At 36.6% G+C, this 24362-nt stretch overlaps 2 protein-coding genes across 3 annotated transcripts in view; both read right to left on the bottom strand.

The window, feature by feature from the left end:
* Positions 1 to 5169: 5169 nt before the first annotated feature.
* Positions 5170 to 5412, bottom strand: POLR2L (RNA polymerase II, I and III subunit L; the record flags this gene model as incomplete). Its single annotated transcript, XM_007446442.1, has 1 exon — positions 5170 to 5412. A coding segment is annotated over exon 1 (243 nt), but the record flags the coding sequence as incomplete, so codon positions are not given.
* A 4736-nt stretch (positions 5413 to 10148) lies between these two features.
* Positions 10149 to 24362, bottom strand: part of SEC62 (SEC62 preprotein translocation factor) — a 30513-nt gene continuing 16299 nt past the window's right edge. The window contains exons 4-9 of one of the 2 annotated variants that reach the window (XM_007446437.1): positions 23492 to 23696; positions 23154 to 23246; positions 20221 to 20281; positions 15899 to 16018; positions 11211 to 11710; positions 10495 to 10659 (exon numbers count right to left, since the gene is read on the bottom strand). In XM_007446437.1, coding sequence (XP_007446499.1) covers positions 11241 to 11710; positions 15899 to 16018; positions 20221 to 20281; positions 23154 to 23246; positions 23492 to 23696 — 949 coding nt within the window. In that variant the 3' untranslated portion in view covers positions 10495 to 10659; positions 11211 to 11240. Of the gene's footprint in view, positions 11711 to 15898; positions 16019 to 20220; positions 20282 to 23153; positions 23247 to 23491; positions 23697 to 24362 lie in introns of both variants that reach the window. The other variant, XM_007446436.1, reaches the window with a different exon arrangement.

Here is a 24362-nt window from a genome sequence, read left to right as displayed (position 1 = left end):
TGCTCCGCGACGGGAGAGGCCACAACAGTGAGAGGCCCACATACCGCAAAAAAAAAAAAAAAAAAAAAAAAAAAAAAAAAAAAAAAAAACACTAAAAATAGAGTTGCCAATATGATCCAGTGGTCCCACTCCTGTGCATATACCTGGACAAAACTATAATCCAAAAAAATACACGAACCCCTATGTTCATAGCAGTACTATTCACAATAGCCAAGACATGGAAACAACCTAAATGTCCATTGAAAGATGAATGGATAAAGATGTGGCACTTATATATTATACAATGAAACATTACTCAGCCATAAAAAGAATGAAATGATGCCCTCTGCAGCAACATGGATGGACCTAGAGATTGTCATACTAAGTGAAGTAAATCAGACAAAGACAAATACCATATGATATCACATGTATGTGGAATCTAAAGTATGCACAAATGAACTTATCTACGAAACAGAAACAGACTCACAGACACAGAGAACTGACTTGTGGTTGCCAAGGGGAAGGGGGGATGGGGGAGGGATGGACTGGGAATTTGGGGTTAGCAGATGCAAACTATTATATATAGAATGGATAAACAACAAGGTCCTACTGTATAGTACAGGAAACTATATTCAATATCCTGTGATAAGGCATAATTGAAAAGAATATAAGAAAGAATGTTTATATATAAATATATATATATAAATAACTGAATCACTTTGCTGTAGGGCAGAAATTAACACAACATTGTAAATCAACTATACTTCAATTAAAATAATGTACTGCCCAAATATTATGGTTGATGGGCGATTCAATCAGACTGAATGAAAAGACACATATAATAAACTTTTCAGGCATTTATGACACCAGCACGTTAGGAAAATACTCTTAAAATAAGGCAACTCTCTCACCATAAGATGCAGCAATCCCACTCCTGGGCATATATCCGGAGGAAACCATAATTCAAAAAGATACATGCATGGGACTTCCCTGGTGGCACAGTGGTTAAGAATACATCTCCCAGTGCAGGGGGCACGGGTTCGAGCCCTGGTCTGGGAAGATCCCACATACCGTGGAGCAACTAAGCCTGTGTGCCACAACTCCTGAGCCTGAGCTCTAGAACCCACAAGCCACAACTACTGAGCCCACGTGCTGCAACTACTGAAGCCCGTATGCCTAGAGCCCGTGTTCTGCAACGAGAAGCCACCGCAATGAGAAGCCTGCGCACAGCAACAGAGTAGCCCCCACTCACCACAGCTAGAGAAAGCCCACCTGCAGCAATGAAGACCCACCACAGCCATAAATAAATAAATAAATAAATAAATAAATAAATAAATAAATTTATTAAAGATACATGCACCCCAATGTTCATTGCAGCACTGTTTACAATAGCCAAGACATGGAAACAACCTAAATGTCCACTGACAGATGAATGGATAAAGATGTGGTAAATATATACAATGGAATATTAGCCATTAAAAAGAATGAAATAATGCAATTTGTAGCAACATGGATGGACCTGGAGATTACCATACTAACTGAAGTAATTCAAAGACAAATATATGATATCACTTATATAGGGAATCTAAAAAAAATTGATACAAACGAACTTATTTACAAAACAGAAACAGACTCACAGAAAACAAACTTACGGTTACCAAAGGGGAAAGGTTGGGGGAGGAATAAATTGGGAGATTGGGAGTCACATATACATACTACTGTATATAAAATAGATAACCAACCAGGACCTACTGTATAGCACAGGGAACTCTGCTCAATACTCTGTAATAACCTATATGGGAAAAGAATCTGAAAAAGAATAGATACATGTATATGTACAACTGAATCACTTTGCTGTATACCTGAAGCTAAAATAACGTTGTAAATCAACTATACTCTTATATAAAATAAAAATTAAAAATATAAGGCAGCTCTCTACTATCCAATGATATGCAAAGTTTTATTAGAACATGTTTGTTAAGTGGCAAAAAGTAAGATACAGAGGGAGGATACAGTGCATGCCTTTAGGGTAGAAAATAAGAACTTTTATTCATACTTTATTACATATGCATAAAGAAACTCTGGAAGGATATCTATAGGGGAGGGGGTGGAGTGAGAGAAGAAACTGGGCAGATGCAAAGTTAAGACAGAGATTTTTTTTTTTTTTTTTTTGCAGTACGCGGGCCTCTCACTGCTGTGGCCTCTCCCGCTGCGGAGCACAGGCTCCGGATGCACAGGCTCAGCGGCCATGGCTCACGGGCCCAGCCGCTCCGCGGCATGTGGGATCTTCCCGGACCGGGGCACGAACCCGTGTCCCCTGCATCGGCAGGAGGACTCTCAACTACTGGGCCACCAGGGAAGCCCAAGAGACTGAATTTTATAGTACAAATCTGTTTGAAAAGAATTCCCATAATTACATGTTGTATCAAGAAAAATAAAATCAGCCAACAGGAAGGAAATGGAATTGTTCTCAGCAGCACAGAACAATGTCTTGGGTTGCTTCCTCTTTGTAGTGCAGCATAGGGTAAACAAAATGAGCATCCTGGTGGATTTTATTTTAAGCAGGTTTAACTATGATAAACACAAGATACTTAAGAAGTGGGATGCTTGTTTGACATTGTCCCAGATGTTAAGGCTGTGTACTGGAAGCCTCCATCACAGAGGCCCAAGGAGTTATTCTTTTGTTCCTTTCCTTTCTACTCCAACAGTTTGCGGTTATTTTCCACTTGGATTTGTAAACTCCTGGAGGGCAATATTCCCAATTCTGGAAAACATCTGTTGATGGTAAAAAGGAAGCACAGGGAATGAGTGATTCCAGTGGTAAAACCCTTGCTTTTCACAGAAGTGCTATCCCAACCGTCTTCCTTTTTTGCCTCCCCAGTCTTTCCTTCATGATCTAAGCCCCACAGCACCAATATTTTGTCTCCATGGCACATAGGGTTTGACTCTGTATTTGCCTTATCTTCCCCCACAAGGCTGGAAACTTTCAGGTGGCAGAGACTGTGCTCTTAGGGTAGAGGATGGATCTCCTTCTGCACCATGTTTGCTCTTGTATGGGCAGAGGCTTGCTGCATGCTCCTTCCCTGGACTGTGAGCTGCTTGGGGGCAGGGACTACAGGTTCCTCATGTTGTATCTCCCTTGTTTGGTACATAGTAGGGGCTCACTTGGCCGAATGAAGAAAAGAAGGGAAGGTGGATCAGGTCTCACAGTTTCAAGATTCTTCAGATGACCAACTTCCTGAGAGCTGCAGAAAACTGTAATTGCCTCATGGAAAAGCAGTCTGTGGTCTATATTGGGAGTCTGAATGGCATTCCTTCTGTCCCTACTGGTCACCACACTCCTCTTAATCTGTATAGGGTGGAATAAAGACTGTGAGTTGCGGGAATTCCCTGGCGGTCCAGTGGTTAGGACTCAGCACTTTCACTGCCTGGTAGGGGAACTAAGATCTTGCAAGCCATGTGGCATGGCCAGAAAAAAAAAAAAGAATGTGAGTAGGCAATGGGGCTGAAAATTTGAGCTTATTTCCCAGGAATTGGTCCCCTTGCTATAGGGAAACTGTTTATAATTGTGCCTTGGCATTGATGGAAACTTTAAAACAAACATTCCATGCTGCCTTCCAGTACTGTTATTTAATAAGTCACTTTGGTTGGAGCCTGAGGGAATCACTAGACATCTTCAGAGTCCTTGCATATGCTGTTTTTAAGAAATAAAATTCACAATCTGTCCTTAGGAAAGACACTGAATTGAGGCAGGCTGGAAGGTGAGGTAGAAGCAAATGTATAGGAGTTTGAGAAGTGGAGAGCTCTGAGGGGTCTATTAAACAGAACAAAGTTATTAAGAGTTTCAATCTTGTAAACCTTGCAGAGTATATGCAACTAGAGAGCAGGGATGGAGATGTGATGTCTTGTGTAGCATCTAACAGCTCTTTCTAGTCGTGAAGTCTGACAGATATTGTATAGACTATATATTCAATAAACGCAGTCCAGTTTCTACATACACATTGCTACTTTCTTCAGTTGTAGACTAATTTGTTTGTTAGTAATCTTTACTTTTTCTTTGCAGTACAAACTGCTATAATTGTAAGAGGTAAAGATACGGGTAAGTTAACCATTAAATCTTCCTCATTTAAATCCCTCTTATGTTGATCATCAAACACATCCTAATGTGAAATCTTTATAACATGCATTTGGCATATACTTAATCTCAGGTTAACGTTAAGTTCACAATTTGAAGCTTGAAGTTGATGAACAGAAATACAATTTAAAATCATAAGCTGGTCAATGATTTGTTCTTCTGGAAAAAATGTTAAGTCTGTAGTTTCGCACATGTTCTTTTTCCAGATCAGCAATTTTTGCATATTCTAAGTGCAAGGTACTTGCACTTATTTAATACATTTTCCCACCTCAGTGAACACACAGTTACACAGCTAAGAGTTCAGAAGTATAAACATTAAGTTTTAACAGTGGTTGTCCCTGCAGGGTAGATTTGGGGTTTTCTGTTTCCTTATTTTTGCTTTTAAGTATTTTCTTAGTTTTCTGTAATATGAAAATAATCTCTATTTTGAAACAAGAGGGAAGTTTTGGTTAGAACACATAAATTTAAGAACTATTAGAAATATTCAGAGAATCTGACGGTCGGTCCAAGAGCCACATCTTCTCCTTCCCTCTAGACTTGCCCCTCATGAGCCCATTTCCATGTGGTTTAGTATAGTCTAAGATGCAAATTTGATTGTGGCACTTCCCCACTTTGAGTTAATTCCCTCCAAAGGTACTTCAGTGTCACTGTTCATCCTTATTATCTTGTGTAAGTTGGTCATCTTTCAGTTCCAAGGGACAGAAGTCTCACAAAATAGCTTAAGCAAAAATAAGGAATCCGTTCACTCATGTAACTGAAAAATCCAGGCAGGGCTAGATCTAGGAGTTCCAAGATGGCATTATGTCTTGTCTTTCCTGGTTCTGCTTTTTTCACGTTGGTTTTATTTCTAGGTAGGCTTGGTCCACCTGAAGGAAACACAGCCATTGGTGTCTCCAGGCCCACTTGGTCCTTAGATCTCTAGATCCTGAAGAGAGGACTTGGATTGGTCTGGGTTGGGTCATGTGCTCTTCCATGGGGCCAGTCACCCTAGAACGGAATGAGGAGACTACAGAAGAGGAAGGAGTGTTCCCCAAAGGAAGAGATTTTAGGCAAACCATGACTGGGCTCCAGAACCACCACTTCTGCAGGGGTGCATAATTGAGCAGCTTCTCGGTCAGGTCCACGTGGGCCAGCAGCATGCAGCACTGCAGGGAGTCCTTCTGGGTGTACTCAGCTTGCAGCAGCCCCAGGCAGCCCTCCCACTTGTTGCTGGCGATCTTGCTACACATGAAGCAGTGCACAGGTATGATCACGGCAACAGCACGGCATCTGGCTGGTCCCGAAGGCTGTCCCACCATGGAACTTGCTAAATATGTGTTAATGAAGAAGACGTGAGCTGCGAATCACATTAAATACTGAATTATGCTAAATTAAATATCACTGGCCTTTGAATATAATGTTATAGTTTCACTTGATATTGGTGTATCTGATTAGCTAGGTAAAGGGGTCTTACCTTGGAGTCCACAGACCTCTAAGGGATTTGATAGAATTCAGAGGATATGTGAACTTGGATGGGAAAAAAATTACTTTTATTTCAAAAGACTGTAACGGAAATTTAGTATTTCCTTTGATTATAAATGCATACAACAATGCAGAGTTGTTTTAGGCAGTAACGTGACTTCGTCACTAACAGAAATCAGGTCTTTTCATATCACATTACAGTTGCAGAGATCTCAATACATTGTTCATGCTACTTCAATGTCATAGCAGTTATTAAACTCTCTGGTAGATCTGGTTATTAAATGAACATATATTACTGTATCACACACGTACATATTTTGATAACTTACACTTCAACATAATTGATTTTTGTAATGCTATGCATTTTATTTTCTGCACTTAAAAACATTATTCTGAGAAAGGATCCATGGCACAAAAAGCTGAAGTGATGTAGGTATTCACTTAAAACAAGATGAGACCAAAGTGTGATGATTTGACTCCAGAGAACCTTAGCCCACTCTACTCTTTCTAATGCCATGCTGAAATAGAGATGACGAGCCTTTTGGACAATCCAAAAACTACAGACCTATCTATGTGTGATTTACTTTAGTTTCAGAGGGTCTCTGGGCTAGGTTAGAAGAGTGGAGTAAATCATTTGGACCTACTCAAAAACTTACAACTAAATGCTGCAAACATTGGCTTAGGAGCTTGCTAAAGAAGACAAATTTGTTTCTTTGTGTGGTTATCTGCATAGGTATCTACCAGAATAGGATTTTGGTTATTAAAACTCTTCGGGCAGAAAATCTACAAACAACAAATGCTGGAGAGCGTGTGGAGAAAAGGGAACCCTCTTGCACTGTTGGTGGGAATGTAAATTGATACAGCCACTATGGAGAACAGTATGGAGGTTCCTTAAAAAACTAAAAATAGAATTACCATATGACCCAGCAATCCCACTACTGGGCATTTACCCAGAGAAAACCATAATTCAAAAAGACACATGCACCCCAATGTTCATTGCAGCACTATTTACAATAGCCAGGTCATGGAAACAACCTAAATGCCCATCGACAGACGAATGGGTAAAGAAGATGTGGTACATATATACAATGGAATATTACTCAGCCATAAAAAGGAACAAAATTGGGTCATTTGTAGAGACGTGGATGGACCTAGAGACTGTCATACAGAGTGAAGTAAGTCAGAAAGAGAAAAACAAATATCGTATATTAACTCATATATGTGGAATCTAGAAAAATGGTACAGATGAACCAGAGATCAAATGTATGGACACCAAGGTGGGAAAGTGGGGGCGGGGTTGGTGGCAGTGGGATGAACTGGGAGGTTGGGATTGACATATAGACACTAATATGTATAAAACAGATAACTAATAAGAACCTGTTGTATAAAAAATAAATAAAATTCAAAAAAACCTCCCCAGAAAACAAAAATTAAAAAACAAAACAAAACTCTTAGGGCATGCTCTGTAAGGCTGTGAGATACTTCCTAATAATGTTTGGGGACAAGGACCCGTCAAAGAGGTAAACTCTTCATCAGAATTGTTCTCTAGGAATTTCTCTGGTTTACTGGTCTTGGTTCCCAATAGGAAGCAGATGGTTCTTAAATTAAGATACTTTGAGGAGATACTAACAAAGATGTGGGGTGTAGGGGAGCCACAAGAGGAGGCACAATAGCTTCAACAACTTCAGGCTCGTATCAGCAGAGCTGACATCACCCCTTGGCCAGAAGGGAAGAGAACAGGAAGTGGCAACTTGAAGGAAAGGAGTGAAGTTTAGAGGAAGTGGTAACCTTTGACTACTGAGGGAGCCCATAGTGGGAGAGCAGAGAGAAGGTTACCCTGACCATCCTCAGATCTCCAGCTAGGACACTCCTTAGCCACACCCACCCAGAAGCCAGGAGGTGAAGCAGCCCACTGCTGTGGTCCACTCATAAGTCTCTTGAGGGCAGAGAGCAGAGTGGAACTGGAAAGGTAGAGATATCCAGCACATTTGGCAAATCCCTACCATAGCACTTTTCACACTATCTGATGGTCCAAGAGGGCAAAACTTTTTTTTTTTTGCGGTACGTGGGCCTGTCACTGTTGCGGAGCACAGGCTCCGGATGCGCGGGCTCAGCAGCCATGGCTCACGGGCCTAGCCGTTCCGCGGCACATGGGACCCTCCCGGACCGGGGCACGAACCCGTGTCCCCTGCACTGGCAGGCGGACTCTCAACCACTGCGCCACCAGGAAAGCCCCGCAAAACTCTTTTTAAAATTCATGGCTACACCTAAAATTCTGGCATGCTGTGTCTGGTATTACTGAACAAATGGACAAAGAACTGAAATACTGCTAAAACAAAGGGTAAAAGGAAACTACTACATACAAGTAGGAACTAAATATTTACTTTCAGACGGAATGGATATTTAAAATGTTATGGAAATACTGGAACATGATTCAGCAATAAATCCTATTCTGTAGATCAGACAGATATGTCACAGCTTTATAATACAGTTAAGTACAACTGTTCCTTATTTGTGGATTCTGTATTTGTAAACTTGCCTGTGGTTTAAAACTTTTGTGGTGCTTTCACAATCATGCATAGAGAGGTGAAAAATGTGACTTGCCCAATGCATATGTTCCCAGTTGAGGGTGACAAGTTGACATACTGTGTCCTTGGTTCAGCCCTCTTAAACAAGCATCCTTTGCTCTATTTAGTGCATTGTTTTTTGCATTTTTGTGCTTCTTTACTGGTGATTTTACTGTTTAAAATGGTCCCCAAATGTAGTGCTGAAATGCTGTCTAGTGTTCCTAAGTACTAGAAGGCTGTAATAGACCATATGGAGAAAGCACGTGTGTTAGATAAGCTTGGGTCGGGCATGAAGTTATGGTGCTGTTGACCATGAGTTCAATGTTAGTTAACTCAACAAAACAGAAAGACACCTAAAACAAATATATGTATTGATTAGCTGGTGAAAATGTGGCCAGAAGCCCACACAATAAGCCCAGTATTTCCCCTAGGAGCAATGATTCAGTATTTGTTAATTCCGTGTTGGTGGTGACTTTACAGAACCTAACTACACGAATAATGATGATCAACTGTACTTACTGTTTTCCAATTCCTCATAAAGATTCAAAAAAGAAAATTCAATTTACAAAAGATACAAGAGGATTTTTCTATAGTTAGCAGCTAATTGGTACTCATAATGTAAAACCAGAAGGGGGGAAAACATTAAAACCCATCACCACTGCATAATTTTAATGTGACATATTAAAATTTATTACTTTTTGAAAGTATTTGGCTAAATCCAAATTATTTCAATTAAAGTCATCTAGAAGGCCATATAGTTTGAAAATTAAAGAAATCAGTGGGAGGGAAAAGGAGAAACAACCTATTTAATACATTGACTTTACAATCACAAATGCATTATTATTATTATCTGGACTCAGTTCGTTAATTCAATCCTGCTTATTAGTTAAGTCAATTTATACTCACTCCACAATAAATCCTACATTATCCAAAAGCTTCATGCTTCTATTTACAGTAGCATAGCAAACTTGAAGTTTTTTTAAATCACGATTCCAATGACTAATGTAAACAATTTTCCATGCTCTGGCATAAGAATATTTAATGTTAGTCAACAAAGACAGCCATCTATTATTCTGAGAAATTTAACAGTGGCAGTCTTTTGATTTTTTGTTTAAAGTATACAACCTTGAATAGTAAAAGAGCTGAAATTTCTAACTTGCTTTCTAACCATAGTAAGAATAACATTTTCCCCCAGGGACCACCAAATATTTATAAAAATTTGCACTAACATTCTTTAAGAATCCACACATATCGATAAGAAGCTGACTTTCCTGCCATGCTCCAAATGTCTTAAAGGTTAGACACAGTACATATATTATAAAGAGCTTAAGGATAAATATTGAGTGCCTGGGCATTATCACAACAGTAAAGGTTAAATCATTTTTATTTCTGAAAGACACTTTTGGTACCATTATCATATCCCAAAATAGGTATTAATGCTACTGGTGATTAAGAAGCTCAGAAGTTATAATTATGCATCCCTTTTGGGGAAATAAAGCAGAAGAGCTCTGAAAATGTGAGGGGAAAACACCCAGGCACTTAAATCAGTGAACATTTGCTAGGAGGAAACTTAAACTGATTGACTGCAGCCTTGATAGAGTTGCATTAACATCAAACAGCCACATTTCTGTCCACTTAACAAGGAATACTATAAAGAAGCAAAAAGCCATGTTTAACAAAGTGTGTCAGTATACAGAAAGGGTACTTTTTCACAATTAGAAAAATTTAACATCTTTAGTCTAACACTTAGGTGGGAAACTGCCTAAAGAAAAATGAAGACCTATACACACCACCTATTTCAACTACAAAGCAAAATGCTCTCACTGTGACTGAAGGAAAATAATATTCATTATCATTTTATAAGAGTATAACTCCAAGGAATGATTATGCTCATAAGTAAACACATTTTTCCTAAAGATTTTTTTGTAACTAAGGTTTGCAAGACATGAAATCAAACTGCAAAACTAGTTTAAAGCAATTAGAGTCCAATGGTTCTCTCATGTTTGCTTTTATGTTCTTTATTTTAAATTGATATTTTAGAACAGTAAATTATCTTTCATAGCAGTACTCCTGGTCTGATAATACAGCACCCCATTTCTGAATGTAGAGATTTAAGATAAATCAAAATGTACATTAAGGCGTACAAACAGCTACTTTAAGTCTGCTCTTATTTAATAAGGATCGTTTTAATTCATATTCAAATACATGGAATGTTGGCACAAAACTGAAGCTGCTGCAGAAAGATCACAGATGTTTTGTGGGTTATTGAAACTTCCGTTTCTCTAAAAACATATGCTTAAATGGTCTTAATTTTACAAATTTAAGTGTTGAGAAAATGTCTAAATAAGAAGTCAATTAAAATAAAATGTTTATTTGTAAATTATGTACAGAATACATTTTACTTTATGACAAGGAAATGGGAAGAAAAGCCATCACCTTCCAGCCAAAGCTGCTTGCTTCCTCTGTTGGAGATGACCACCTTACTCTGAATCAGTCGTACAAATCAGTTTGGATTTCCTAAGTTGGAAAAGGAGAATTTGTAGTTAAACTAAGTGTTGCTGCATTATTACTAGTTGGCTTGTTTCCACAAAATGCTTTTGAACCTTGCTAACTCAGAATCTTGGAAATTTTCTGGTATAATTTTATAATCAACAAAAGCTAAACTATCAAGAACAATAATTTAAGCATTTCACCTTAAAGAAACTGTGAAATGGCTACAGAACTATGCATAATCTGAAATGTTGGTGTTTGTTTTTATCCCTTTTAGTTATTTTGATTAGTCTAACAGTAAAAAGCCATACAACTATCAAAAAATGTCATTAATGTAAATGTCACTGTGGAAAGTGCACCTTTGATAACTATCAAAATAAATGAGACCTATTTACTGTAAAATTATCAAATAGATAAAACTTACAAATGGCTTTAGACTGTACCAATAATAGTATTACATGAAATGAGGGGCTGAATATAACTGCTTGGATGTCAAATCCACTTCAGTAAATGGATTTAAAGAATGCTACAAATGTCACGTGTACATTATGATGATCAGCCAACCTAGAAAATCCAACCTCTTGCACTTATTTAGTCCTCAAATTAGATTACGATTTTTCATGTGAAGATTTAGTTGTTTCTCCATCATTGTCATCTTCTTCCTCCTCTTCACAATCCCCATCTGTTTGCTGTTCCAGTTCCTCTTTTGTGATCATTTCAAAATCATTCCCATTTCCACTACTGTGTTGGGATCGGTCATCTTCTCGCCTGTCACTGTCTGTGTCTGAATGCCGTTCTCCACCTGAGCCTTCTGTTCCATGATTTCCTGGTCCTACTTTTCCTTCCTCATCTTCCTTTTTCTCACTGTCTGACTTTTCCTCACTGTCGGACTTCTGCTGCTTTTTGGTTTCAGACTTCTCATCTTTCTTTAAGTCTGCTTTTGGTCCTTTATATTCATGTGTGTACAGAGGCCTGAAGGAGTCAATGAAGCCCACGTCAGCAGTCAGATTTGGCAAGAACCAAAAATGGTGCCTTCCTCCAGTTATGAGCCAAATGATGAGAAATAGAATGCAACGAGCTGTGGAAGAAAAATTTCTCTAATTGAATAATTCAAGCATTGACTGAGAAAGCACGGAATATGTGTTAATGAAAAAGTGGGAAAACATTCAGAGTTTTATTATTTGCATATTACATGCACCTTAAGTAAAAACAATTAAATCCTAGTTCAGCAGCTATCAACAGTATTCTAGGCACAGAGCATTCTTCTCTGAACTTGAGGGCATAACGCTACAATGCCATTCAAAAATTGCTTTTATAATTTTTTAATTCAGGTGCTGTTTCATGGATATACTTATGATTTATGCACTTTGCTATGTTATAGTTCAATAAGCACAGCTGCCACTTGGACCCTGAAGTACACATGAGATCATGGTAGAAGAAAAAGGAAATAAATGCAGGATGAAGGATACCTTAAGCAGCCTTAAAAAGGAGAAAGCAGGGCTGCACCATGACTTCCCTAGACCCCAGACACTTTTGCCTTTGTAAGGCAATTCCTTCATTAAAAAATATTAAAAATTCTGCTTTTCCGACCATACTGGTACAAATACAAATATAATCCTGCACAGGTTCACTATGATACACGTGTGTATATATTATTACTTTTGATTTTAAAAGAAATGAAAATGAAACAATTTCCGTGGGCCCCTAAATGTATCATGAGTTCAAGGTATGTGCCTACCCTGCCTAAAGGATAAGTCTTCTAAGAAAAAATACCTTTGAACAGTAAGATAATGTTTTACTGAAAGTTACGAGTTTCTTAAATAAGTATATAATTTCTGTTTTATTTATTTATTTATTTATTTATTTATTTATTTATTTATTTATTTATTTAATTTATTTATTTATTTATTTTATTTATTTATTTTATTTATTTATAATTTCTGTTTTATTTATTTATTTATTTATTTTAAGGACCAACCTTCTCCCAATATTAGGAAACATACAATGCTAATGAAAGCCAGATTGCTTCAACAAATACGTTTGAAGTTACTCTTTTAGAGCAATATATGACAAAACTGCGGTTTTAGATAATGGAAGAAATTGAGAATTTTAAAGCTTATAGTAATGAGCTATCACAAACACAAACCCCAATATTTCATATAGTTTTCTCTTAATTTACCAAACATACTGAAGAGCTGAGTGAGTGATTTGCCTGGTTTTTCTTTTTCTTTTTTTTCAAGGTCATGATTATGTGAATGTTATGGACTAATCAATTATGACAGGTTTTTTTGGTTTTATTTTACTTTGTGTTTTCTTTACTGATAATTATATCATTGTTTTCAAATAAGACCTGAGAAAAGCTCATCTATGTTTCTTCCATTATATTGCTTTGGACAAATAAAATGGTTATAGCTGCCCTGACTTTTATAAAGCAGTAATTTCTATTTTCACAAAAGAACATAAATATTCTGAAAGACTGTGTGCGTATACATCAGTATCTTTTGTGGTACAAACAGAAAAGGCAAATATGCTTTGAAATTATGGAATAATCAGTGAATAAACCCCACTGAAAAAAATAAATAATGAACATCTCTGAAGGAGGCTGCATATTTTTCCCTCCAAATAGAATTATGATGTTATGATAGGCTTTGAAGGGTTGTTAAGACAGACAGTTCATAATATGAAATCTTGCCTCAAATCCAAGAAAGAGCAATATCGAAATGGCAAATAAAATCTAAATTCTAATATGCCATATATAAACTGGGTGTAGCAGAATTCTAACATTTTTTTACAGTTTTTCTCTATGTGGCAGTAGATTATTATCGGGGCAAAAGGAGAGGAATCATGAGAAAACCGCTGTGATATGTATTGTCATACCACTTCTATACTAAAAGTGACATATTTAGAAAATTGGCAAAGATCTTATTTTAAATGGCAATACTAAGAATATGTATTCAAAGTAGCACCAAATATAATTTTGACCAATATGTAATACTTCATGAGATAATATTTTAAAAATCTCCAATTTATAAGTGGGGTACAGATCAAAACCATTTGAAAGTATATTTGAAATTTTCCAAGAGAAACAACATTTTCTAAGAGAAGCAACAAAACTTTGGGTTTATTTTCTGATTTGATTCACAAGACTATTTAATGCACAATGCTACTTAAATCCATAGTGTCTTTAAAATGAAAAATTATAGAAAACATTACTGAAGAAACAAAACTTTAAAAAGCAAAACAAGATAATAACCATAAATGATTGCAAATACTGGTTTAAATAAAAGATAACCAAGTGGGTTAATTCTATTCAGTGGAGTTAAACCTTTGCTGAAAAATTTCAAAGAGCTTCTAAATTTTCAGAGATTTGGGAACCAGAAGACACCAACTTGATTAGTATTATCTAATGGCAGATAAAAGTTTATGGCTTCTCATTCTTGATGCAGGTAGTACACTACCACGAATTACCTGCTTCACACTCTTAGATATTTCTTGGCCTCCAAGTGTGCTGTTACATGCAGAAACTTCAGGGGCTATTTTCAAGGTGACTAAGCTAGAGGAAGGAAAAACTGAAAGGTGGATGAAAAAGGCCTCACACACAGTCAGAGATCCCAGAAAAAATGGAGGCCCGTAAACAAGACAAACTGAATGAAAATACTCAATGAATTCCTAGGTCCATGGGTGGTGGCACCAACTCAGGACACTTTGATGTCCAGGGTGAAGGGATGTGCAGAGGGAAACTGCTTAGGGCTATAGCAGTAATGTTTTATACACATAAGAATCTATTACATTACATATCTTAGAATCTCAGAGTAACACACACCCTCCTCAGATAATCTTGGCCAAATCATGTCCTCTAAAAACAGATATTAAATCATTAATGTGGATATTTAAAAACATTTCTATAAAGAAGTACTCCTATACGTCCTGGTGGAAAAGTTTATTTGTCATTTGAGGAAAATAATCAGAACTTAGTACCATATACCAACATAAGCTCTCGATGGTTCAAAGAATTATATATAAGGTTAAAAAAAAAAATCACTAAAGAGCTTTAGACAAGCATAAAAAAATTCCTATTTCTTTCCCCAAATGGAAAACTAAATTAGACCAGTTTACCCTATACAGGAAAATCTTCAAAGACTAGAATTTTAAGCAAAATAATACTTGTTTTTTCTCATAGTAACATGTTCACTGTAAAAAATACAGACAAGTGTAAAGAAGAACATTAAAATCATTCAAAACTACCACCACCATTTATATTTAGGCATACTTCCTTTTTTTTTTTTTTTTGCGGTACGTGGGCCTCTCACTGTTGTGGCCTCTCCCGTTGCGGAGCACAGGCTCCAGATGCACAGGCTCCGGATGCACAGGCTCAGCAGCCATGGCTCACGGGCCCAGCCGCTCCACGGCATGTGGGATCTTCCCGGACCGGGGCACGAACCCATGTCCCCTGCATCGGCAGGCAGACTCTCAACCACTGCGCCACCAGGGAAGCCCTAGGCATACTTCCTTATAGTCAAACCCTCCTTGGCACTATTTCCATTTCAAACAAAACAAAACAAAAAAATTTTTTTAAGTTCCTAATTATATAAGCAAAATATACCACATTATCCTAATTTTATCATTGATAACTAGTAATGAGTATTTTTCATATATTTATTAATCAATTGTTTTGGATTTCCTCTTTTGAATTGGGTTATTTTTATATTGTTATTTTAGCTATGAAAGACCCCAATCATCCAGAAACATAAAATAACATTATTTACATTTTCTTGTTGATTTTTAAAAAGCATTTTACAACCTGTTAATGCATCAAGAATTTATCTTGGTACATGGTACAAACTGATTTTTACTAAAAATGGCATATCAATTTCTTACAATCATTTACTGTATAAAATGTAAATGTTTAAAAAAGTTTCATTTGCCTTAGGTAAAAAAAAGTGTTTACTGAAAGTATTATGTCTAATAAATGATCAACCACTGTAAAAATACTGAAGTCCTTGTGGTAGTTAAATCTTAAAGCATAACTATTTGCAGATTGAGACATATTAAATCCTTTCATCACAACAGACCAAATCTAATCAAGCACATATACTACTTCAAGCCTGAGTCAGTTTTGCGATATGACCCAAAAAGTAGGCCCATATATTTCTTGATTCACTTACATTAATTTTGCTGTTAAACTTTACTGAAGCTCCATATTACAGTCCAAACTGCTCAATATCTACCACTTACCGAGGTCAGTCTTATTAATAACAATACTTACCAACAGCAAGGAGAAGAATGCTGGCTACAAAACAGCCTGCACCCACACTGAGGTAATAAACACCTACTCTCATTTCTGCTGGCCAAAGAGGGAAGAGGGTGGCTGCTATCACTGCAATCACTGGAACAAGAAATGAAAAAGTTACATACATAACCTTTAGATTAAAATTTTAAATGGCTTAGTTGCCATAACAGTGAATATATTCCTAGGGGGAGAAATAAAACAAAACCATATTGAAACATATAAAATTGCCATTTTTATAGGTAAAAAATGGTAGATTATCAACCATTTCATAGTTTAACTACTATTTTTAAATTAGATTAGGATTTTTCTAGTATAAATTATATATAATTAGAAAAAAGTATTGTCTAAAAACGTGAGACAGTAGCTCCTTAAATGATCAACTGCTGCTGCTGTCAACCTTATTTTTGACTATAAGATATCTGTCTATCAAATAGGGAAGCTTAAAGAAACAGCAACCAAACAACAGAACTAACCAAAAATGATTCCAAAGATCCCTCCTTGGAGACTGGTTCTGGGGTGAAGCTTTGACATCTACCAAATGAAAAGCTCACGAGGAAATTCTGATACAGATCATTTTTGGTAGTTAGGGAAGCTGTATACAAGCATCTCCAGTTTTTTTCTAAGTACAGTGGGACCACATGGAACAATCAAAAAAAAGACCTGGTTTTTAGGTATTTATAGCAAAAGAGATCAGGATTCAAATTCAAATTCTAGCTATTTCATTTATAAGCTAAGAATTGGATTTATTATTTTGAATGGGATCCTATGATCATATTGATCAAACTTGTTTAACTGCTATTTTTTTCTACTTGTTAAATCATTCCCTCCCTCTACTCCTATACCCCCCCACACTAAATTTACAGGAATAACACATACCTATGGCAACAAAAGAAGCAAAAAAACCCTAAAACAAACAAACAAAAACCCAAAACAGTAAAAGAAACAACAATAAAAAACCAAAAGGTATAATGTGAAGTCTTCATCCAATTCTTGGTCCATTCCCCAGAGGTTAATTACTATGATTTATTTGTATTCCCAGAGACTGCCTATATACAATTAAAACTAGCTACACAGAATTTTTTTTTTTATAAAAATGAGCTTATAATACTCTTACTCTTTTACAGTGTTCATTTAATCTATTCTAGATATCTTTTCGTGAGTACTAATAAGAATTAGTCTTATCTAATTCTTTAAAAGCTGCACGATATTCCAGCACACAGTTGTACTGTAATTTATTTCACCATCCTCCTATTGAGGGACTTAATCTGTTTCAAGTTTTATCCTATTATAGACAAGAGGGAAACAAATACCAATGTACATGTACATGTGTGCAACTGTGATTACAGCACAGGATAAATTCCTTGAAGTGTAACTATTAGGTCAAAGGGTAAAGGCATTTAAAACTTGAAAGATGTTTACAGATGACATGATACTATACAGAGAATCCTAAAAACGCCACCAGAAAACTACTAGAGCTAATCAATGAATTTGGTAAAGTAGCAGGATATAAAATTAATGCACAGAAATCTCTTGCATTCCTATACACTAATGATGAAAAATCTGAAAGACAAATTAAGGAAACACTCCCATTTACCAGTGCAACAAAAAGAATAAAATACCTAAGAATAAACCTACCTAGGGAGACAAAGGACCTGTATGCAGAAAACTATAAGACACTGATGAAAGAAGTTAAAGATGATACCAACAGATAGAGAGATATACCATGTTCTTGGATTGGAAGAATCAATATTGTGAAAATGACTACACTACCCAAAGCAATCTACAGATTCAATGCAATCAAATTACCAATGGCATTTTTTACGGAACCAGAACAAAAAATCTTAAAATTTGTATGGAGACACAAAAGACCCCGAATAGCCAAAGCAGCCTTGAGGGAAAAAAACGGAGCTGAAGGAATCAGACTCCCTGACTTCAAACTATACTACAAAGCTACAGTAATCAACACAATATGGTACAGGCACAAAAGCAGAAACATAGATCAATGGAACAAGATAGAAAGCCCAGAGATAAACCCATACACCTATGGTCAACTAATCTATGACAAAGGAGGCAAGGATATACAGTGGAGAAAAGACAGTCTCTTCAATAAGTGGTGCTGGGAAAACTGGACAGCTACATGTAAAAGAATGAAATTAGAACACTCCCTAACACCATACACAAAAATAAACTCAAAATGGATTCGAGACCTAAATGTAAGACCGGACACTATAAAACTCTTAGAGGAAAACATAGAAGAACACTCTTGGACACAAATCACAGCAAGATCTTTTTTGATCCACCTCCTACTAGAGTAATGGAAATAAAAACAAAAATAAACAAATGGGACCTAATGAAACGTCAAAGCTTTTGCACAGCAAAGGAAACCATAAGCAAGATGAAAAGACAACCCTCAGAATGGGAGAAAATATTTGCAAACGAATCAACGGACAAAGGATTAACTTCCAAACTATATAAACAGCTCATGCAGCTCAATATTAAAGAAACAAACAACCCAATCCAAAAATGGGCAGAAGACCTAAATAGACATTTCTCCAAAGAAGACATACAGATGGCCAAGAAGCACATGAAAAGCTGCTCAACATCACTAATTGTTAGAGAAATGCAAGTCAAAACTACAATGAGGTATCACCTCACACCAGTTAGAATGGGCATCATCAGAAAATCTACAAACAACAAATGCTGGAGAGGGTGTGGAGAAAAGGGAACACTCTTGCACTGTTGGCTGGGAATGTAAAATGATACAGCCACTACGGAGAACAGTATGGAGGTTCCTTAAAAAACTAAAAATAGAATTACCATATGATCCAGCAATCCCACTACTGGGCATATACCCAGAGAAAACCATAATTCAAAAAGACACATGCACCCCAATGTTCACTGCAGCACTATTTACAATAGCCAGGTCATGGAAGCAACCTAATGCCCATCGACAGATGAATGGATAAAGAAGTTGTGGTACATGTATACAATGGAATATTACTCAGCCATAAAAAGGAACGAAATTGAGTCATTTCTTGAGATGTGGATGGATCTAGAGACTGTCATACAGAGTAAGTCAGAAAGAGAAAAACAAATATCGTATATTAACTCATGTACGTGGAACCTAGAAAAATGGTACAGATGAACCGGTTTGCAGGGCAGATATTGAGACACAGATGTAGAGAACAAATGTATGGACACCAAGCGGGGAAAGCTGCGGGGGAGTGGGAATGGTGGTGTGCTGAATTGGGCAACTGGGATTGACATGTATATACTGATGTGTATAAAATTGATGACTAATAACCTGCTGTATAAAAAAATAAATAAAATAAAATTCAAAAATTAAAAAAAAAAACTTGAAAGATATTTGCTAATGGGCCTCCTAAATATAGTCTGAGGGATTTGGATTAGAATAAAGTGTCAATGTATATTTCTGAATAGATACTTTGTGCAACTGTATTAGGAACAGCCATGACATAAATCCCTAGAAGTAGAACAGTTGAGTCAGTGTGTATACATTTAAAATTTGTAAGATATTGCCAAACTGCCCTCCATAAAAAATAAAATAACAGACATATCATCAATTATTGGAGAGTATTGGTTTTTCTTAAGTGTTGGACCTTCACTAAGGGTAGGTACTAGTAAACGTTATAATTCTCTTGATAATCACTGTTACTTTAATTTGCATTTAGTATGAGTGTGATTAAGTATCACTCACAATTATTGGTCACTGTATTTCTTTCTTTTTTTAAATAAATTTATTTTATTTATATTTTATTTTTGGCTGTGTAGGGTCTTCGTTACTGCATGCGGGCTTTCTCTAGCTGTGGTGAGCAGGGGCTATTCTTCGTTGTGGTGCGTGGGCTTCTCATTGCGGTGGCTTCTCTTGTTGTGGAGCACGGGCTCTAGGCGCATGAGCTCAGTAATTGTGGCTCACAAGCTCCAGAGGACAAGCTCAGCAGTTGTGGCACACAGGCTTAGTTGCTCCGTGGCATGTGGGATCTTCCCGGACCAGGGCTCGAACCCATGTTCCCTGCATTGGCAGGCGGATTCTTAACCACTGCGCCACCAGGGAAGTCCGGTCACTGTATTTCTTTACCTGTGAGTTACTTTTACCATTTTTCTAGCAGGTTGTTAATCTCTTAAAGATGTAGTGCAAATATTCTCCTCAGTTTATCATTTTTCTTCTGGCTTTATTTAAAATGTACTTTAAAAAAATAACTATATTATGTTAAATATTTTCTTTCTGGCTTCTGCATTGTTTATATTCCTTTCTAAATTTTAGAGATTGTACTTACCAAGGATTAATCCCATGACAAATGTTTTAAAGTGAACTGGGTCATAGATCCACACAAATACCTAGAAGAATCAAGAAACCTCAGTGTTTAAAGTTCTAAGGTTACATTAGAACAACAGTTACTTCCAACCTCTTAACATATAAGAACTACTAAAAGTAGTTCTACTAAAAGGTAAACTACTAAAAGGTAAACAAATTCCAAAGACTATTCCTTTAGTAGCAGTGTTTCTTTTGGTATCCATTCAGTTAGAAAATTATTTTAAAAACTATAAATTACATAACACAGTTAATTGCATTTCTATGTACTTGCATGCTTTTAACAGTTTACTCCTGTGTGCAAACCACTACTTAACCATTACTTATTCAACCTAAAGACCAGCAATTGTACAGCCTTTTTGCCCCTAATGTAATGATGTATACTGGCATGAGTAGAGTAGAACCAACCAGTCTAAGAGCACAGTTATGATAGATTCCAGTCAGGCCCTATTAAAAATCCAGCAGCTCTCAATTCCACCCAACTGATGAGAAGCAAAGAACCATTATTAAAGATCTTGCTCAGTGAACATAAAGATTCTATGACTCCCTGCAATAATTTCATTGCCAGCTCCCCATGGAGGGTCTGTAGCCACAAAGCTGGGAACCACTGCTTTAAAGCTTACTTTATAAAACAGAAATTTACTTCATTTAGAATAATCAGAACTCTGCTCATCATCCATAAAACTCTTAGTTTTATCTCTCAGTTTCTATAAATAACAATACTCTTCCATTTCCTGGTTCTATTTTGACTAGTGCTCTTGGTTACTGCTTTTTGATTTGCTTCTTTTTCTAACATTCCTCTTTTTTAATGCTGCACATTTATCCTGGAAATCGGATCCACAGACATCACTTCTGCCATTTAGCATTCTAAAGAAACAAGTTTTTAAAGACGTTTCCCATCTTTAAAAGTTTCAAAGCCTGCTTCTTTCTACAGAATAAAATCTTAGCCTTTTTGGGAATGCAAGCACCCATGCTTTTGCTCAGGAAAAAGCTTCCTTTGTCTAACAGACCTATAACTCCTTTGCAGTGTACCTGGCAATCTACCAGTCATCCTTCAAGGCTCAGGTCAAGTGTCCAGAATCTCCAGACCCTTCTTATCCTCTCTTGATTAAATTACCTATCCCTAATTGGTATTCTCCCATCATAATACTCATCATGCTGTAATATAGTACAGGCATGTACTGTATTATACTGTACTATATAATATATACAGTGTACCTCAGAGGTATTTCCAGTTCAGCTCCAGATCACCGCAATAATGCATTTTTTGGGGGGTTTCCCAGTGCATGTAAAAGTTATGTTTACACTATACTACAGTCTATTAAGTGTGCAATAGCATTAAGTCTAAGAAAACAATGTACATACCCTAAGTAAAAAATACTTTATTGCTAAAAAATGTTAACCATCACCTGAGCCTTTGGTGAGTCTTAATTTTTTTGCTGGAGGAGGGTTTGAAATATTGTGAAAAATACCAAAACGGGACAGACACAAAGTGATCAAATGCTGTTGGAAAAATGGAGTTGATAGACTTAATGCAGGGTTGCTGTAAACCTTCAATTTGCTGAAAACAAACAAACAAACAAACAAAACACTTTATCTCTGAAGCACAATAAACAGAAGTACAATAAAATGAGGTATGCCCATACCATGTTTAAACGCTTGTATGCTTGCTAGACTATAAGAGCTTCCAAGAAGATAATTTTATCCTATTTATCATGTTATTCCCAACACCTATAAAAACGACTTTGCATATAGCCAATGCCTGATGTTTAACTGAAGGTATTTGTGCTTTCACATTAAGAAAGACCTGTGGTCTTCTATTACATTGGTTCTTAAGCAGGGGTTCACATCAGAGTCACCCAGGGATACATTATACAAAACACACACACACATACCCACATACACACTCACTTACTACAGATTCCACCCTAGAGATCCTCATGCAAGTACGCCTGGAATGAGCCTAGTGCACATGTTTTGTGAAAAGCCTTCCCAGATTTTCAAGCTCATAGCTCCAGGAACCACTGCTTTCTATTTATACTACTTTTGTATTAGGTATAGCAAGAAATTCACAACAACTCAATGGCCAGTATATAAGTAAATGTACTGGTTAAATGACTAAATTAAGTGGTCTTCATGGAAGGCTACAACCATACAAATAAGCCATTAAATTAAATAAATAAAAATGATCTCCTTGAGTAAAGCATCAAGTAATGTTGAAAATTTTAGACGCTTATAGTCGTGTGTCTAACTATAAGAGGCAGAAACCTGTAGGCGTCCCTCCTTAACCACTGTACATTTTTTCCTTTGATTCTAATGGGAATCTTATATTTTACTGGGCAAATGACCATCCAGTATAAAAAGCATATTTCTAAGGCTTTACTGCAGGTAGGCATGACCATATGAGTAGGTTCTGGCCAATGAAATACATGCAGAAACAAAATCGCAGCTTCCTGGAAAGTATCCTTAAAAAGGAAGCATGTCCCTCATTCTCCTTCACTCCTCTGGATGCAGATATAAGGCTGGCAGTCATTTTGCACCATGAGGTAATCTTTACTAACTGCCTCACACAGGCGGAAAAGTTCAGATCCACCATGGAGCTGCCATATCTGCTTACCCTCCAATTTCATTAATGAGAGAGAAACAAGTATCTGTTTTGTTTTAAGCCACTGTTTTTTCATGTTTCCTATCTATCATAGACAGCTGAACCCGATTCTGATTGATTTAAAAAATTTTTTATAAATCTAAATTCAGAGACATTCACTTTTAAAAAGTAGATTTTGTATCTACATGGTTAAATTTATCTGAATTACTTCTTTTCTTAGTGAAGGCATCAAAGATAATTCTAAAAACTCCTATGGAAAATTGGATTTCTACTTATAAGCTAGATACTCTCACCTCATTTCCATCCAGAAAAACTTGATCATCATGTGGCTCAAGCTTGAATTTTTTCTTAGTTTCCTTCTTTTTGGGAGTTCCAGGAGTTTCCTCCTATTAAAAAACAAGTTGAATAGAAGAAAACACATTTGCAAACAAGCAAAAAGCAATGTAACATCCATACAGCCAAAGTTTCACTATATGAGACACAGAAATCAAAATTCTCAACCATGGTATTTGTAAGAATCCTAATGTGGTTTAAGAGGTTGTTGCACAATATTTTAAAGTGCTGATACACCAGTAGTGTTAACGTGCAAGTAATAATTTTTTGATTTTTACTTAATTTTAGTTGAAATCACCTTTTTGGATTCTTCCTTTTCACCATCTTTCTTTTTTTCTTTTTCCTTTTTTGTCTTTTCATCCTTTAGATTTTCTTTCTTGCTCTTTTTATCTTCTTCTTTTCCACTTTCAGCTTTTCCTTTCTCTTTTTCTTTTTTTATGTCTTTCTCATACTTCACTTTCATTACTTTTAGTGCCCGATGAAAAAACTGTTTCTTTAAAAGCCTTTGGAAACAAAGATATGACATTACATTCCCTATAACTTACATAGATACAGACTAAAAAGCAAAAATATCAAGACCTGAATAAAATGAGCAAAGGAAGACATACACTGGCAACTCACAAAAGAAATTACAACTAGTAAGCCCATTGAAGAACAATCAAAAATGTCTAACTGAAAACCTGTGCAGCCAATTTGATTATATGAAAGTTGTCAACCTAATTTTCATTTTTACCTGTATAATTTAATGAGATTATAGGTTTGGAATTATCCTTAAGTTTTTCTCTAGGTTCATTAGGAGTAATCAAGACTGCTTTATTTAAAGTTAAGTCTCAAATTCAAGAGCAGACATAAGTGGTATATAAATATATGGGGAAAATAAATATAACAGTTTAAGAAATGTTTGCAGATTAAAAATGTGCCCAGGCTTCCCTGGTGGCACAGTGGTTGAGAGTCCGCCTGCTGATGCAGGGGACACGGGTTCGTGCCCCGGTCCGGGAAGATCCCACATGCCACGGAGCGGCTGGGCCCGAGAGCCATGGCCACTGAGCCTGCGCGTCCGGAGCCTGTGCTTCGCAACGGGAGAGGCCACAGCAGTGAGAGGCCCGCGTACCACAAAAAAAAAAAAATGTGCCCATGATCTGACTGATCCAAATGGTGTCTTCAGCTGT

This window comes from Lipotes vexillifer, unplaced genomic scaffold, assembly GCF_000442215.2.
Source record: "Lipotes vexillifer unplaced genomic scaffold, Lipotes_vexillifer_v1.1 scaffold763, whole genome shotgun sequence".
Lineage (NCBI taxonomy): Eukaryota > Metazoa > Chordata > Mammalia > Artiodactyla > Lipotidae > Lipotes > Lipotes vexillifer.
The sequence above is the reverse complement of the archived record's forward strand: the minus strand, read 5'-3'. Positions and strand labels throughout refer to the sequence as shown.